Source organism: Macadamia integrifolia, chromosome 2 (genome assembly GCF_013358625.1).
Source record: "Macadamia integrifolia cultivar HAES 741 chromosome 2, SCU_Mint_v3, whole genome shotgun sequence".
In the NCBI taxonomy this organism is placed as follows: Eukaryota; Viridiplantae; Streptophyta; class Magnoliopsida; order Proteales; family Proteaceae; genus Macadamia; species Macadamia integrifolia.
In genome coordinates, this window is record NC_056558.1 from 3,157,272 (window position 1) to 3,174,743 (window position 17,472).

The 17,472-nt window shown below is 38.3% G+C and overlaps 1 protein-coding gene and 1 long non-coding RNA gene across 2 annotated transcripts; both read right to left on the reverse strand.

Annotated features, from left to right (window-relative positions):
* Nucleotides 1-358: 358 nt before the first annotated feature.
* LOC122067400 lies at nt 359-4,424 on the reverse strand. The gene is made up of 2 exons (XR_006136694.1): nt 4,284-4,424; nt 359-676 (listed from the first exon to the last, which is right to left on the reverse strand). It is a non-coding gene; the product is annotated as an uncharacterized LOC122067400 (long non-coding RNA).
* Nucleotides 4,425-8,696: 4,272 nt separating this feature from the next.
* On the reverse strand, nt 8,697-14,340 carry LOC122093266 (tubby-like F-box protein 8). The gene is made up of 4 exons (XM_042663555.1): nt 13,663-14,340; nt 13,436-13,523; nt 10,267-10,384; nt 8,697-9,610 (listed from the first exon to the last, which is right to left on the reverse strand). The coding sequence occupies exons 1-4, from the start codon at nt 14,338-14,340 to the stop codon at nt 8,980-8,982; spliced, it is 1,515 nt and encodes a 504-aa protein (XP_042519489.1). The 3' UTR covers nt 8,697-8,979.
* Between the last annotated feature and the right edge of the window lie 3,132 nt (nt 14,341-17,472).

Sequence of the window (17,472 nt, forward strand, 5' to 3'; positions counted from 1 at the left end):
CCCCCCCCCCCCTTCTTCTCTCCATGAGCTGAAGATGCCTTCCTTCACCGGGGCCACAAAAACTTAATCCTTGGGGATCCAGCTTTACCTGCAAATGATAGAGCAATTCAAAGAATGCAAAATAAGTCCAAATAATTTACCATCAATTCATGGACAATATACTGTTCTTGGAGCGAATGAGCAGCAAATTGGATCCCGCAAGTGATTCATCTGCTGTGAACATGTGGCTAGGAGCTAGTTCACTTCTGCATTTAATGCAAAAAGTATAATGACGATAAAACCTCTTAAAACCTCCCCAGCAATGGCCGCTCAACTTTGCATAATTCTTAAAAAATCCAAGGTTTTTCCACTGGTCCAGTTCAAAAATTTGAAGGCTTTGCCATTGCTTCACAAACCCAGAATAAAATAACAATTGTGTTTCGACCAAAAAAAAAATGGTCGATGAACAACTCTGGCTGAACCATGATACAATTGCTGTATGCATTATAAATAACTAGGTGTTGCTTTCCCGTTTCTCTGATCTGCCCATATAATGTTCTTTTCCCTTCTGCCCATTCTAATAGCTAATAAGTCATCTGGATATCTACCGCTACTTTCAGAGCAAGTTGAGACCCACAGCCAGGAGCTGCAGCTTCAGGAAAACTGACTGACTTGGCGATTTCTGCTCTCATCACAGCTGCAATGCATATAATTCAAGCTCAACTTAGAAGCCAATAGAAATAATGCCACAATTTTATCTGGCAGAAATAAGAAACAGCAGAGCCATGTTGTGGTCAAGAGTAATACTACAGGCTTTAGATAGTATAAAGTATTATAGAACAAATTTATCCAATATAGCATATACAAGTAATGGAACAAATTAAATAGACTTGCGAAGCCATTGGTTCTCATAGCTATTAGGGAGAATTTTCTGAGCAAGCGGCATAGAAGAGCACACAACAACAACAACAACAACAACAATAACTCAGCCTTATCCCAACTAAATGAGGTTTTATCCTCACCAAATGGGGTCGGCTAATAGAGGAGCACACCAATGAGGTGCGATCAAGAGGTATCGTATATTGGAAGGCAGTGAGGACATAACATTCAAGGAGATTGAAAAAATAAGCAAAGACAAAAAGGACGGACAAAACACGGGCCTAACACCTTCAGTGATGTAAGGATCAGAAAACATCAATCAAAAAATTCTCAGCCATTTCCCTGAACCTGTAGCCCCTGGCTACTCCCTAACTCATGGAATGATATCAACAGAAACATAAAAACAATATACCATATAACTAGCTAGTTGGCAAACATGTAATAGATTTGACATATAATACCTTCAAATAGAAAGAGTAGACCAAAAAGTGATCACGATAAAATGGACAGACAAGGCAAAATCGAACACATGATAATTATTCAACCACATACATTTATTTTTTATTTTATTTTATGTAATTCACCACATACAAAAAAAGCTGGTTAGTTTAGTTTTCATACCTGCTAGGCAAGGAAGAATCAATACCAGAATCTACATAATTGAAACATCCAAACACAACTTGGAATCCAAAACATTGAATGCAATATTTTTATCTGGCGAAGTAGAGAAGATACAGAGAAATGCTGTGGTAAACAGAAATATTCTCAACTTAGCATGACATATACATATATTATTAGTAATTCACAAAGCCCTCAGATCTCATAGCTATTATTATTCATCGATGGCATAAGCCAGTTTTCATTATGAGAGCTCTTCCACATCATACAACGATATATATATATATATATATAGAGAGAGAGAGAGAGAGAGAGAGAGTTATCCATCATCGGGCAAATGTAGATAATCAAATTTTAGAAGTGTCTTCCTATGCAATCACTTCCGTTTTCTGAAGACAACTCCCCACCCCCAAGAAAAATCCAATTTTTTGTCATTTTATATTGAAGTAGGGATAGGATCCAGATTATGACAGTATCAACAAAACATACTCGAACTATTTTAAGAACAGTTATCAGTCAAAATTTCAGAGCTGGATGAATAAAGGATTACAAATTAGGGACTGACACTCCCTACCTCATGGAATGATATTCACAGAAATAGAACAGTATACCATATAACTGGCTAGTTAATAGACTTGAAATACTAGACCCTCAAATAGAAACAGTAGTCCAAAAAGTTATAAAGATAAAATTGACAGACAATGCAAATCCGAACACATGATAGTTATTCAACCTCATACATTAATTTACTTCTTATTTTAAGTAATTCACCACATACAAAAAAATCTGGTTAGTTTAGTTTTCACACCTGCTAGGCAGGGAAGAATCAGTACCAGAATCTACATAATTGAAACATCCAAACACAACTTGGAATCCAAAACATTGAATGCCATATTTTTATCTGGAAAAATAGAGAAGATACACAGAAATACTGTGGTAAACAGAAATATTCTCAGCTTAGCATGACATATACATATAGTATTAGTAACTAACAAAGCCCTCAGATCTCATAGCTATTATAATTCATCGATGGCATAAGCCAGTTTTCATTATGAGAGCTCCTCCACATCATAGAACGAGATAGATAGATAGATAGATATATATATATATATATAGAGAGAGAGAGAGACTCATAATGGAAATCCAGGCAACCACTCTAGAAAATGAGTTATCCATCATCGGGCAAATGTAGATAATCAAATTTTAGAAGTGTCTTCCTATGCAATCACTTCCGTTTTCTGAAGACAACTCCCCCCACCCCCCAAAAAAATCAATTTTTTTGTCATTTTCTATTGAAGTAGAGATAGGATCCAGATTATGATAGTATTTACAAAACATCCTCAACTTCTTTTAAGACCAGCTATCGGTCAAAATTTCAGAGTTGGATGAATAAAGTATTACAAATTAAGGACTGACACTCCCTACCTCATGGAATGATATTCACAGAAATAGAACAGTACATCATATAACCGGCTAGTTAATAGACTTGAAATACTAGACCCTCAAATAGAAACAGTAGGCCAAAAAGTTATCAAGATAAAATTGACAAATAATGCAAATCCGAAAACGTGATAATTATTCAACCACACATTTATCTATTTATTTATTTTATTTTATGCAATTCACAGCATACTAAAAAAAGGGCGGGACAAGAACTACGCAGTCTCACCAAATACAAAACAAGCTGTTTGCTTTAGTTTCCATACCTGTTAGGCAAGGAAGAAACAGTACCAGTATCTACATAATTGAATGATCCAACCTCAACTAGGAACCCACTACATTGAATGCCATAATTTTTATCTGGCAAAATAGAGAAGATACAGAGAAATGCTGTGGTAAACAGAAAAATTCTCGGCTTAGCATGACATATACAAATAGTATTAGTAACTCACTAAGCCCTCAGATCTCATAGCTATTATTATTCATCGATGGCATAAGCCAGTTTTCATTATGAGAGCTCTTCCACATCATACAACAAGAGAGTGAGAGAGAGAGAGATGAGATGTGTGTGTGTGTGTGTGTGTGTGTGTGAGAGAGAGAGAGAGAGAGAGAGAGAGAGAGAGAGAGAGAGAGAGAGAGATGAAGGGAAAGGTTCATAATGAAAATCCAGGCAACCACTCTAGAAAATGAGTTTTCCATCATCGGGCAAATGTAGATAATCAAATTTCATAAGTCTCTTCCTATGCAATCACTTTCGTTTTCTGAAAACTCCCCCCCCCCCTCCCTTTTTTCTATTGAAGTAGGGATAGGATCTAGATTATGATACCATCTACAAAGTATACTCGAATTCTTTTAAGAACAGTTATTGGTCAAAATTTCAGAGTTAGATGAATAAAGGATTACAAATTAAGGACTGACACTCAAATTCTAAGACTGTTTCCCAAAGTAAAACTTGAAAAAGCAAATACCCTTATTTTCCACCAAATTCAGAACTTAGAAGTTCAGGTTACAGTCTAATTTCACAGTTGTGAAACTAAACAGTAATTAACTATTGAGCAGCAGATCAACAAAAAGACAATGTTGCTAGGCACAAAAATGTACATAGGGGATAAAGCACCCAATGAAAAAAGATAACACCAATGTTTTCAATCGCTAAAGGGAAAATAAAGCATTAATGCAGAATTGCAGACAGAACACATACAAAACAAATGAAGCTTAAACTTCATAGGGTAAGCACAAACATATGCAGCAACACATCAAATGTAATAACAAGAACACTGCATACTCGGAAACAACAAATCTGCGACATGCATAGATCTTTTCAGAGAAAAATAAATACTCTCATCAAACACCATTTCATAGTTTACCCTGAAGCACGCCAAGTAGACTAACAACCAAAGTAGATGAACACCATAAGCGAGCAAATAGGAATGAAGAAAATTGTACCAAAATCAGGGAAAGGCATCGATTGATCCCCCCCCCCCCCAAAAAAAAAAAAAAGGAAGGATCCAAACCCAATGGATTACTTTGGACGGTTTAAATGGCCATTGAAGGACTGAACGAAAACATGATCTGAAAGCTTCAATTAGGGTTCCAAGCGATAAGAACCATCAGCCATGCATTTCCTAACAAAAAGAGGAAGAAAGAAGATAGAAAGACTATCGATAATGCTAATGGAGAAGGCGAATGCCATTGTTGTACTCGCAATCTCATTACCCACATGGGTTGAAGCCATAAATCACCAAACCAAAACGGAAACCTAAACGAAGAAGAAAGAGCAGACGGCTTAAGGATTATAAGAAAGAGGACATAGGGTTTAAGGGTATCCTATCAGTTAACTGTTATTACTAAAGAACCCAGTGTCTTAGTATGAATACCTTTGGTGTCCTATCCTTTGGATGCCCTATATCCTAGCCCACTGGTCTTTTGGGCTGGCCGGGCCGGCATTCATTCAGCCCTTTATATAAGAGTGGATTAGGCCTTTTTACCCTGGAAGGAGAAAGTGTTTTTTAAGGCTGTGATTGGTATGTATTTATCAAAATAAATTTCTGATCTAGAATGCATTCTAATATAGAAAAATATAAAAAAAAAAAAAAAAAAAATCTAAACTTATAATATATTTCGAGAATGATTGCCAAACCCAATCTAAATATTAAGAAATTATTTTAATTTTTTTGGATTGATTTTTCCTTCACCCAAGGGGATGAGAGAATATCTTGATCCACAGGATGAGAAAAGGAAAAATCACTCATCGAAGGTCAAAAAAAATGATTTGCCTTTTCATTTATGCCCCAATACAAGCTGATACGACCTGATTCATATTGATATCATATCGATACTGGCGTGATTCATACGGGGACTGATTCCGATATCCAAAACAAAGCACCCAACACTCCCTAACCTAAGGTGGGACAGTGCAGTAAACAACTCCATCATGGGCTGTGGGCCCAGGCATAACCAAAACGTTGTCCATAATTAGATTAACAGGTCAACGTGAAACAGTCAAAATTATCAATCGAAATGAATATGCAGATCAATATCCAGATTCAGATTCACATCCATTCCCTATTCAATCCTCTCATTATGCTTAGGTGGATCTCTCATATCTCATAATGTCTAAGATCCTCTAACATGGCCCATCAATTATGAACCCTCCACCCCCACCCCCTAGCAACTTTTTAACCCTTACTTGGTCTGTAATCTGTATAAGAGAAAGAATGTTGGGCCAGTGATATTGGAAATTTGGACGACAACTAACAGAAAGGTTAAGTAAAGCCCATTAGATAGTAAACAGTAATGGGCTTGAGTGGACCCAGTAAACCGCAATCTATGGATAACATGCAGCTTCTCCCAACTTTGCTAGGGCAAGGACTAGGCATGTTCCTATGGCTCCGTCTGGTTGCTAGGGAAGGAAGGGAAGGTAAGGGAGGAGAAATCAAATTAATACTAAAACGGCTAATCCTCGAGGAGACTAGCACAACAACCCACCACCATGATCTCCACTTAAATCGTAGATGCACAGATGGAGAATCGAACTTCAAACAATGCGCCTAATTCACACAATCCCCAGTTCGCCCTAACCATCTGGGCAACCCACGGGTGGATAAAGAATAAATAAGAAAACACACACACACACACACTCACAAGCTCCACAAGCCGAAGCAACCACCACTAGGCTATCCTAGTGTTCATAAAAAAAAAAAAAAAAAAAAAACCTCTTACCTAACTAATTCTAGAACACTTTAAATTTGCTTAGAAAATTTAAGGAAGAGATCTACACATTGCCTGCCTATATTGGTATCTCCCATTGAAAGCCAATGGACATAGTGGAGGGAGTCCCTCATGATTCGTTTACCAGGGATCACATGGCAAGAGAGAGAGAAAGAGAGAGAGAGAAAACTTCTATAGTAAGAGATTTAAGTTGGTTACACATTCATGATTATAATTTTTTTTGTTAAATTAATGTCACTTTCCCCTGATTACTTTTCGTTGCAACAAGACAGAACCTAAGGTTTTAGTTAGGAAAGAGGATTACTCCACTATCCACAATGAAATGGCTTTGATTACCAGTATTCATTGTCACATGGGCATGATGCTTAGTACTTAAAAAAATTGTTATTTATAAAAAAAGGTAAATAAAAAAGGTCAGTAAGTTGGATGAATAGGGAATGTTTTGAAGAATTTGGAAAGCAAAAAAAAGTAAAAGCGGAGAAAAGCCAATGGATGATAAATCATTTAAATAGGCTAAATTTGACAAACCCAAGAGGTAGCGCAATTGGTGAGCAACAAACTTGGTACAAGCTGAGGATGTTTAGTGCTCCCACTTACATAAAAATTTTCATTAATTTTTTTTGCTTCTTAAAACAATGGATAGAAAACTTGGTGTGGTGTGAAAACTAGGTTGATGGTTCAAAGAAACCCTTACCCCTAAAAGTTAAAAAAAGAAAAGAAAAAGAACATTAAGGTACATGTGTGACTTCTAGAGCACGCAAAGACTTACAGGCCCATTGTGGCCCATCTGACCTTTAGAGCAACCCATTCCACACCAAATCTCATAGAAACCCAAGAGATATTTAGATTGGTATCTGTTATATATTTCTATTAAAAGTAGATCATGATCAAAGCCATGATATTGGTTTCTATTATTTTAAACCCAAAGAACAAAAAAAAGTTAGTGTAGTGAGTAGTGGCCATTGTGGGAATCCCATTGAAAGCCATTATATAAGTTTTATAATTAAGATAATCCATCCACACCCTTTTGAGGTTAGTGCTCCACAAACCACCCTCCATTAGTATTGGGGAAAGAAAAGAAGGGATGAGGTTTGTAGTAACCATTAAAAGACAAGTATATATAGGTCTCTCCATCACAAGCCAGGGATTCTCCTTAAGTGCAGGCTCTTTGCACTTCACGTACAAAAGTGCTCACTTCTCAAATGTCTGTCAATGTGTTCCATGTTAGGAATTTTGGGTCAGGGCCCCTACCTCCTCAGTTGTGCTTAATTGGGTTTCTCTACAACAGCAATTGGATGTGACCTGTGACTGTAAGTAATGGTTTGTTCCTTTGTCTCTTCCTTTGGTGCAGGGCAAATGGGGATGGGGGGAAGAGTTTGTTGGTGGAAGATGGTTATTGTAAGATTTATGCTGTAGTTTCTTTTAAAGAGGTTAGGGGAAAAGGAAATGTTTTTGTTTAGTCACAGTTGAGTTGAAACTTTTTATGAAATAATAAGCCATGTCAGGGCATTTTCTCAGCTTTAAATTTAAGTATGTCTATGAGGGAATGAATGTTTGTTTTGAAGAACAGATCAGGGAATACATTATTAATGTGAGGCATCAACCAGTCCGGTGACTCCAGTCTGGTTAGTTTTGGTCGGGTCTAACCATTCCTCACAAGGCCTCATCATTATCGACCATTTAGGTAATCAAGTCTAATAAACCAAGACATGGCATGCTTTTATTCAATCGGTCGGTTATTGGTTCATAATTGGGCTAATATCTTATGTGAGCTACAAACGAGCCTTAAACAGGCTATAATCGAGCTAAAATTTTCATATGTTAATCGGTCTATAAACAGTCAGTCAACAATACTGGCTGGTCTCACTCAAAAACCCATCAGCCTACAACCAAAAACAGTGTCACCAATCGATTAGTAATTAATTTGGCTAGACCTGACAGTGAGCCATTTACTAACTAGTCAGTTTAGTTTCAGATCGGTGATAAGAGGTGGTGTTCATATGTATATGAGGAAAGTGATTGAACCTTACACATGCACATAAGTAGAGAGGATAGAACAACTAAAACAACATGCTCTAATATTATGTAAATTTCCCGACACGAGTATACGACGAAAGGGATTGGCCACTCAAAATTGATGTTTTCTGCTTTCTAATTTGTGTGCAAGACTGACCCTTTTCCTTTTCCTGTAGGGGAAGAGGTCATTTATTCCATTAGCAGATCGCAGACATCAACAAGGGTAGTAGCATAGTAGCATTAGGTTCACCTGAACCACAAAGCTCAATTACTAAGCCCAACCTGATTCAAAAGCTTTTGGAGCTAGCCTGGTTCGGCTATCCATTCTGTGCCATTTTATGTGATGAGCTTCCTCCTTTTTTAAGTAGTTGAATGGAACTATTTGGCAAGGAAATCAAAAACCCACACTACAAACGAAGACCAACACTCAAATCACAGAACACCAATGATCACAAACAGAGAGAAAGGGTTAGCTTAGCAAAAACGAAGACACCAACTACCCACCTCATCAAGAGCAAAAAGAGCTCTGCAAATCTGCAGAAACAGGATGAAAAGTAGAAGCCAATTGCAACTTAGGTATTAAGAAGCTGATAAAAAAATAAAGGGTAACCTAATAAATTGCAAAATCAAAGAAAAGAAAAAGAGTAGCAAAGCATCCATGGTGCCAAAATATCATCACGAGTAACAGAGCATCAAATAGAGGGTAAAAAAATAAACCCCTCCACGAATCAATTCAAACCCCACCTCCCTTCCTATCCTCCCACCGATGATGGGATCTCTCCGATCCGAAGTTTTCAGTATATAAGTTTACTTGTGTCAACTGATTGACACAGTTGGAACTTTGGCGGTATCAAGGGTTGTCAAACAGATTGCAAAGGCTAGAAAAGCAGAGACAGGATAGCGATAATCCATGGTGTATTTGTCCTTCCCCACCTCGCCAAACTGCAGGATGATCTTTTCATGATCAAGATCATCATCATCCGATGGTGCTGCTGTTGTTGTTGCACCTACAGGTGTGGGCTGTGTGGCAACAGCAATCAGCTGGAAACTCTCAACAGAGGAACCTGTTAGCCGACCGCAGAAGTGACGGCACCAACATTCCCAATTCCAGTGGTTGAAAGGGTCCCAGCAGTTTTCGAGAATAAATGGCGGCGACTCCTCACTCGATTGGTCAATATTGGATGTAGGAAAGGTTATGGTCCCAAGTAAGTCCTCCTCCTCGAGGGAACGAGAGAGTAGTAGCTCCGGCTGTCCCGGGACAGTTCCACCATCGTCAAGAGCTGAGGCGGGAATTGAGTAGATGATGCAGTACATCCTGCGTGGGTCGCGTGGGTCGTAAGTTATCCGGGCAATGCTATAGTTCCCGGTTGGATTCTCCCGCGATACATTGTTGTAGGGAGGCTTCTGGGTGTCATAAATTATGAAATCTTTGCGACCGGAATTTGATCTGAAACAAACATGAATTGCAGAATATTGCCAAATCATCAGTTATTGATCATGAGATTCATTCTAGGATTCCTAGAAAAGGAAACAGTGACAAACAATCCCAATATGTGAATGAACACGAAACATATATGAACGTATATTAAGATCAGAAAATTTGGCTCCGCTGCTCTAACGAGCATCTGGCTGTATGGGTGAATTTGTAGAGACGCAATCCAAAAACGATACAGAAAATAATGAAAAAACAAGAACAAACAATGCAAAAAGTTTTGCGAGGTTCGGCAAAATTGCCTACGTCCTCGGTGAGATGAAATCCTGTTTCACTATCAATGGAGAATAGAGTCATAACGCTCATCCCTCACACCTCTTAGAAACACTTGCTACAAATATATAGTGAAAAACCCTAATCAGGAAAGTACACAACTACCCTCAAATAAACTGTGACGGAATACAAGACATCGTACACCAACAGAATCATCCAATATTTGTCCCTTTTGCTTTTAAATATACCCTTCTTCACTCTTGTAATGACATGATCGTATGAACAACGGATCCATTCTCTTAAGATCAATACTTAGCAATATATATATATATATATATATATATAAAACACTTGAAAACAAACAAAGCATTTCACTGTCATAATTTTAACTCAGTTACCTCAGCCTTCCAGTGTAAGTGCTGCTTGATCTTTCTATGGATATAAAATATTCTGAGCAAGGAAATTGCCGAGTCTTCTTGGCTGAGAGAAGAAATTTCCCATTTTCATAATGTAAATCTGCAGGGGCAGAGCAGAGTCACATAACATTCCCAGATCGATTGCCCACAAAAACAATGAAAAAAAAAATGTTGGCCAAGTGGTATGAGAATGAGATGAATGAGGATGCATAGTCCAATGATAGCATGTATGGTTGGGAGGATGGATTTGGCACTTGGATAATATGACATGATGGTACTTTATGTCTGGATGCATACACATGAGTATGTTAGATGTGTAGAAATGCAACCCTAAAATGATGCAGAAGATAATGGAAAAAACAAGAACAAGCAATGCACACAGATTTACAAGGTTCGGCAAGATTGCATACATCCCCGGTAAGATGAGATCATGTTCCACTATTAATGGATAATAGGGTTATAACGCTCGTCCCTCACACTTCTCAGCATTGCTTGCATTACAGAGAAAGAAACCCTCGCTACAAATATATAACGAAAATCCTAATCCAGAAAGTACACAATTGCCCTCCAATAAAAAATTTGAGCAGGGGGGCCTCCTGCCCCCCTTCAACCCCCATGGCTCGCTAACCGGCTAGCGGGACCGCCGTCCTTCCTGTCGAGGTGCTGTATCAGTACTCCCTGGATTAAACTGTGACGAAATACAAGATGCCAGGTGCATTCTTTGAAGGGATGATGTGGCAACCGACATGACAACTTGGATGATAGACTAATGTGACAAAGGCATCGGATGATGGGCACATACTACTTTGTGTTGATGATAGATATTCATAGATGACATGTGTTAAGTTTGTCTCAAATTCTTGACCCATTTTGAAGATTGACCCGATCCAACATATTTTGGTGGCGACCCGAATGGAAAGTTTTCTTAGATCTGTGATTGAAGCAGAGGGGTTGGGCCCATCACTGATCTCATATGGGGGTGCGGGGGCTATGGTTTGACCGGATCGACTACGACTACGACTCGATGGGTCGACCCTCGACTTGGAGTATATAATATACTGTTGTCTTGTTGAGAAAGATCAATATATAAATCTTTGTGTCGTGCAGATCTTTTGTCTCTTTATTTTTCGTGTTTCTTGGTGTTTGATTTAACATGTTTACAAGTATGAGATGGAGGCATGCATAATGTTCCAATCCCTATCATTGACACATTTTTTTTTTTGGTAATAGGAAAAGGAAAAGGGAATTTGATAACACATTGACATGAATTTTACCACACTTAAAAAGACAAAGACAACTTAAGTATTTTCAGAAAAAAAAAGAAGGAAATCCATCATAAAAAGAATCTAAATAATATATTCTCATCTAATAGTATCAAAAGCCTTATGAATATCAAGCTTAAGAGGAATGGAAGAGGGTAGTTTTCTTATACCCCTTGACGATCTCATGACCTAAAAGGATATTGTCCGTAATATTCCTCCTAAGGATGAAAGCTGCCTGATTATGGCTAATAAAGTCATCCATAACTAACTTTAACCTATTTGTGATAATCTTTGCGATGAACTTGTATAAAAGATTAGAGATGGGGTGAAAAGATGAATTCAAATTTGCACCCTCAAGCTCTTTTTATCTTTGTTCTTCTTTCAGTTGTAATGGGATTTCTATCTAAACTTCCTGTAATAATGAGTGCAAAAAATATTGGAAAGGCAGATTTGACAAATTGATCCACACTGGGACAGAACAGAGGTCAATCTTTCCCCAAGGAGGATGAAGGGCTCCATAGATGTAAAATTAAAAGCTTCTTCCGAACATACCATGGACCCCCTTCAAGCACCTTGATTTTTTCTTCTTCAACATTAAAACAAAAGACAAAATTAAACTCCACTGTCAAGCAAATTAAACTCCACCTGACCTGCAACTTTCCTTTGTCCTAGCATGACTTCTTTAGTAAAATCAAAGGAATGTCTTTTCCAACAAAGTGATCAATGTGTGTCTTCTTCCAGTACTCTAACTCACCTTACGTTACACTACATGGATGGCGGGCAGTTGCCTTCCCATCAATGAGCACTGTGTCAATGAATTTCAGAGCCATTCTATCCTCAATCATTGAAGATGAAAGAGATGGAAAATGTCCTGCCCAGGACATCCCTTTGGCCGAGCACCCGTTCTTGCTTTCATACTCAAAATACAGACCCAATTCCTCATCACCTTTATTCTGAGATTCATCAAACCATCCACTTCTCGGGTGCTGCAAGCCTCCAACTGAATCACCATCATGACTTCCTCCCATGTACCCACCACCATTTAGAAATTTCTCCCAAAGAAAAACCACCTGATCCTATGAAAAAAAGAAGGCCAGTAGCTGAGCTATTGGCCTGCTGGTCATGGAGACCAAATTTGTGTATGTTAAACATATACCAGTAGATTTTGTTAAATTCAAATACTTCCAAAACATCCACATTTAAGCATTAAGTGGCAATTAGGGTAACTGTTAGATCAAACACCAAGAAACACGAAAAATAAAGAGACAATAGATCCGCACGACACAGAGATTTAACGAGGTTCACACACTAGGGTGGTGTGCTACATCCTCAAGCGAAGAAGAAGATGTTTCACTATGCAGAAGAGAGATTACACCCTAGCAGCGACGAGAAAACTCGTCCAGAAACCTTAGCTTGAAAAACACCAAAATACAATGACTTTTTCAATAAGCAACAATACATTATATATATACTCCAAGTTGTGGGTCGACCCATCAGATCGCAGTCAATCCAGTCAAACCATACTGCGGGGGCGTACCCCATATGAGATCAGTGATGGGTTCCGGGCTTGGGCCTATCGGCCCAAATCCTCTACTTCCATCACAAATCTCAGAAAAAACTTCCCATTCAGGTCGCCACCAAAATATGTCGGATCAAGTAAATCTTCAAAACGGGTCAAGAATTCGAGACAAACTTAACAGTAACCATACAAGAAGTTAGTGACATATATTCTTGCCATTTTCATCCTTTTGATGATCAAAGTTCACGAGATAGTCAGAAATACTATCCTACAAATGAAAAGAAACACTACAAGAAAACAGGGCATTTGCAACACTTTTTTAGCGATGGACATAATTTTTTTCCCCTAAAGAAACAATAAAGAAGCTTACCAGGGCCAAGGCACTGAAAAAGGTTATAAGTTAAGTTGGCTTCGTCCCACTTGATGAAGCATTGAATGGTTCCATCACGAGGCCCAGGCTGTAGAATGTCAGAGAACACCCGCACTCTATTAGTTTCTAACATAAAACAGAGAATTAAGCCCACTTGAAAACTGTAATATATAGCTCCAACAACTAAGAATGCATTTTATATATAATGTGTAATTCAATTAACCAACCTGCTTAAGGGAGAGTGGAAAGGTAAGGTTGGCAGAGAACTCTGGACTCTTAACAATCTCTTTGCACATGATCTCTCTCCATGACCTGCAAACCCCAGCACATGCAACTACATGCTTGCGTGATGGCCAGCTACTCTCACTTGCCTCCAACCTCTTGAACACATTATCTAGTAGTTCCGGAGGAAGAAGAGCCCATCCAAAGTCTTCATTCTGCTGCTGGCTTACCAGAGGCGGGTCTTGAGCAAGACAAGGCCTATAGCCACCACACTTTATTCTGTGCTTGATAACCAGTAGCTGGATTACCAGAATCAGGTATCTAGCAGGATTAATAGCCGTAGCACTGTTTATGATGATGTGCTTGATTAGCAGAATCAGGTCTCGAGCAAGAGTAGCCGTACCAGTAGTATTGTTTATAATGTGCTTGATTAGCAGAATCAGGTCTGGAGCAAGACTAGCCCTACCAGTAGTAGTAGTGTTTATAATTTGCTTGATTACCTGAAGAAGATCTCGAGCTAGAATAGCCCTACCAGTGTGTATAATGTGCTCGATTAGAGTAGCCCTACCACTGCTCTTACTGTGGTGGTTGATTATCAGAAACAGGTCATTTTGAAGTTTACGCGTCTCGTCTAAAGCCCTCAATAGTAATACATGGAGTGCTATTACCACATGGATCAACATTTTAATCTGCTAAAATTAGGGATTATCCCTTCCAAGTTCCAAGAAACAAGAGGAAGGGAAGGGAGCTGGGAAAGAGAGACACGCCCACGGCCCACCTACCCTGGAAAAAGAAAACATTAATTATATCAAATCAGACACCAGAATAAATCTTTTATGGTCCTGACATTTAGAATTCACTCTCTCTCTATGTTTAATGAATTTTAAATGCAGGGAATTCTGATTTTCTCCAACAGCATTGGGCATCCAGCCACATCCGGATCTACCAGTCAGATGTACACTGGATGCCCAACGCACAAGGCTGAAAAGGATCTGAATTCCAGAAAATGATTCGAAGATCAGTATTGGAATGTTTCTTTTCCTAAGATTGGATCCTCATTGACTGATACCAAAATTAAAGCTGCAGGCACCAATTAGGGTACCTTCTATATATATATATATATATATATATATCAGACACCAAAATCAAATCTCAGAGCTTCAGGTCGACATGTGAAGTGTAAACCGAAGATGGAAGCCTTCAAAGATCTGCAAAGACAAATAAAACCTTTGAGAGAAAAGCCCTCATAGAATTATTGGCCAAGAAGCTGAGAAATCTAGATCCCAAAAATGAACCGAAACCAGTTCAAATTTGAGAAAACCTTCAGTGCAGGACATAAACGCAGGATTCGAACTAAAAGTAAAAGATCTATACCTCAAGCTCTGTCTGCCAAAAAAAAAAAAGAGCAGAGAATTGAAATCTAGACCACGAGAATAAAATTTTATGCGTTTCTCTCGTGCGCTTTAGCAGTGAAGTACTTCAATAATAGTTACCAGAGACTCGATCAATTCTGTCTCAGAACTGAATATTCATCTGGGAATTCACAAGATGATCATTCCTTTCCATTACCCAAGGCTTCCTCTTGGTTTCCTTCTTTTGATAACTCTTTTTTTAGTCTCTCTGTTGACACTTCCAACAGTTGAAGCTAGAATCCGCCATTATAAATGGGAGGTTAAGTATGAATACAAGTCCCAGGATTGCTACAAGAAGCTGGTGATCGCAATTAATGGAAAAACTCCTGTAGTGGAGCTTAAGAATACAAGGTGATACTGTCGTTGTGGAGCTTAAGAATAGTTTGCTTACAGAGAACGTTGCAATCCACTGGCATGGAATTCGACAGGTACAAAGCTTTTTAATTCGTTCTTATTGAGTTCCTGATTTCAAACTTTTTGAGATGCTGCTTCATGGGCTCTTGTTGCTAATATGCTTCTCTTTCAGATTGGAACTCCATGGAGTGATGGAAAAGAAGGAGTCACTCAATGTCCTATATTACCAGGGGAAACTCATACTTACAAATATGTAGTGGATAAGGTAAGTTTAAGCTAAGTTGGTTGGTTTTTAACTTAGAATTTGCTCAACCAATACAAGTTTGTATCTATCTGTGTTTCAGTTCAATTGATTCCCATTAGTGAATTCATTTCTGTACTTTTAACTAAACATTCAATTTGGTCTCTAAATCTCTAATGTTGCAGCCCGGAACTTACTTGTATCATGCCCACTATGGAATGCAAAGAGCAGCTGGATTGTATGCCCACTATGGAATGCAAAGAACATCACCTCTTTTCACCTATCAAGACTCATCAGAAATTGGAAAACCCAGAAATATGACAAAGAGTTCATTAAACAGAGATGAAGCAAACAAGCTACTGAATCAAGTGCAGAACCATAAAATTGAAGGGAATATGAAAGAAATATGAAAGAATTTAATCATTGACAAAACTAATTCAAATTTGAACTCAATATAGGAATTTAATCATCGACAGAACCAGAAACATACACATAAATTTCAGATTCAAGAAATCAGAGAAGTGAAGTAGTTAATTAGTACTAGGATATTGGAAATCACAGGGAAGAAGAAGTAGATGATCTGACCTGTTAACAAATGGAAGAAAAAACTCAATCCAAAAAAAGTCTCAATTCACCAGAAAGCATAATATTACAACCCAGAATTCAGTACCCAAAATCTGCAATCATTTGAATCAACCAGAAATTCAAGAAAATCAACCCAGAAAAAGCAATGTCCATCACTGTATTTAACATGGTGTGCAGAGAACAAGTATACCAGTATAGCTAGGGGTGTCAATTCCTAAATCGAACCGGTAAAACCGGCCGGACCGAACCGATAACAACACGGACCGAACCGAACCGAAGCCTTATTGGTTTGGTTCGGTTTCGAGTATTGCAACCCCAAAACCAAACCGAACCACACCGGAAACCGGATGAACCCGAAACCAAACTGAAACCGGTTCAAAACCCGGACCAAAACCGAAACCAAACCGGTAAGAAACCGAAACACTCCAAAATTCATTAAAAAAATCAAAATTTGCATAGTTTTGTATACATTTGTATAGAAAGTCGAATCCAAACTAGACCAACAACCAAAACCAACCCAGTTACAAATCGATTTAAGAAACCGAAGACAAACCAAAACCAAACCGCACCGAAACCGAAACCAAAACCAAACCGAAACTGGAATTTCCTTATTGGTTCGGTTTCGGTTTCAACTTTCCCACACCGAAACAGACTCAACCCGGACCAAAACCGAGCCGGACCGACCGATTGACACCCCTAAGTATAGCCATGCATAGAGGAACTAAAACTGGTTCTATGGAAAGCTGAAGGCAATTTTTTGGAGCCAAGAAGACAGATCAATAAAAATTAATTTGGAGCCCACGGTTTGAAGAATATAAGATTCCAGAAAATCTGGAATTCTTGAACAGCAGATGTTAGAAAATGCAGTAAAGAATGCACAGACTCTATCAAAGATACTCACCTATTGAGCAGTAAAACATTATTCATATCAATACCTCTTTTCACCATGCACAGACTCCATCAAAAATTGGAGAAAATACAACCCAAAATGAACAGTAAAACCTATTCTGCTAGTAGAGAACCAATAAGCGTCAGAAGTCCCATCTTTTAACATAACCAGACTGCCCATCTGGTTTTACAAAACTAATTCAAATCTGAACTCAATCACAACCCAAAAAAATAACATCAAACCTACATTCGTAAAAAACGCAAGATAAACATTAACAGTTTTTTAAAAGTGTGTTGTTTCGAAAGTGTTTTGTCCAAAGTCTTGGTGGATTCGA

What these genes read in the sequence shown, in the direction of transcription:
- LOC122093266 (XM_042663555.1), bottom strand. Translation starts at nt 14,340, where the DNA reads ATGTTGATCCATGTGGTAATAGCACTCCATGTATTACTATTGAGGGCT. An exon ending in TTTTCAGTGCCTTGGCCCTG is followed by an intron (nt 10,385 to 13,435) that starts GTAAGCTTCTTT and finishes CTGCCCCTGCAG; the next exon opens with ATTTACATTATGAAAATGGG. An exon ending in ACTTACACTGGAAGGCTGAG is followed by an intron (nt 9,611 to 10,266) that starts GTAACTGAGTTA and finishes TGTTTGTTTCAG; the next exon opens with ATCAAATTCCGGTCGCAAAG.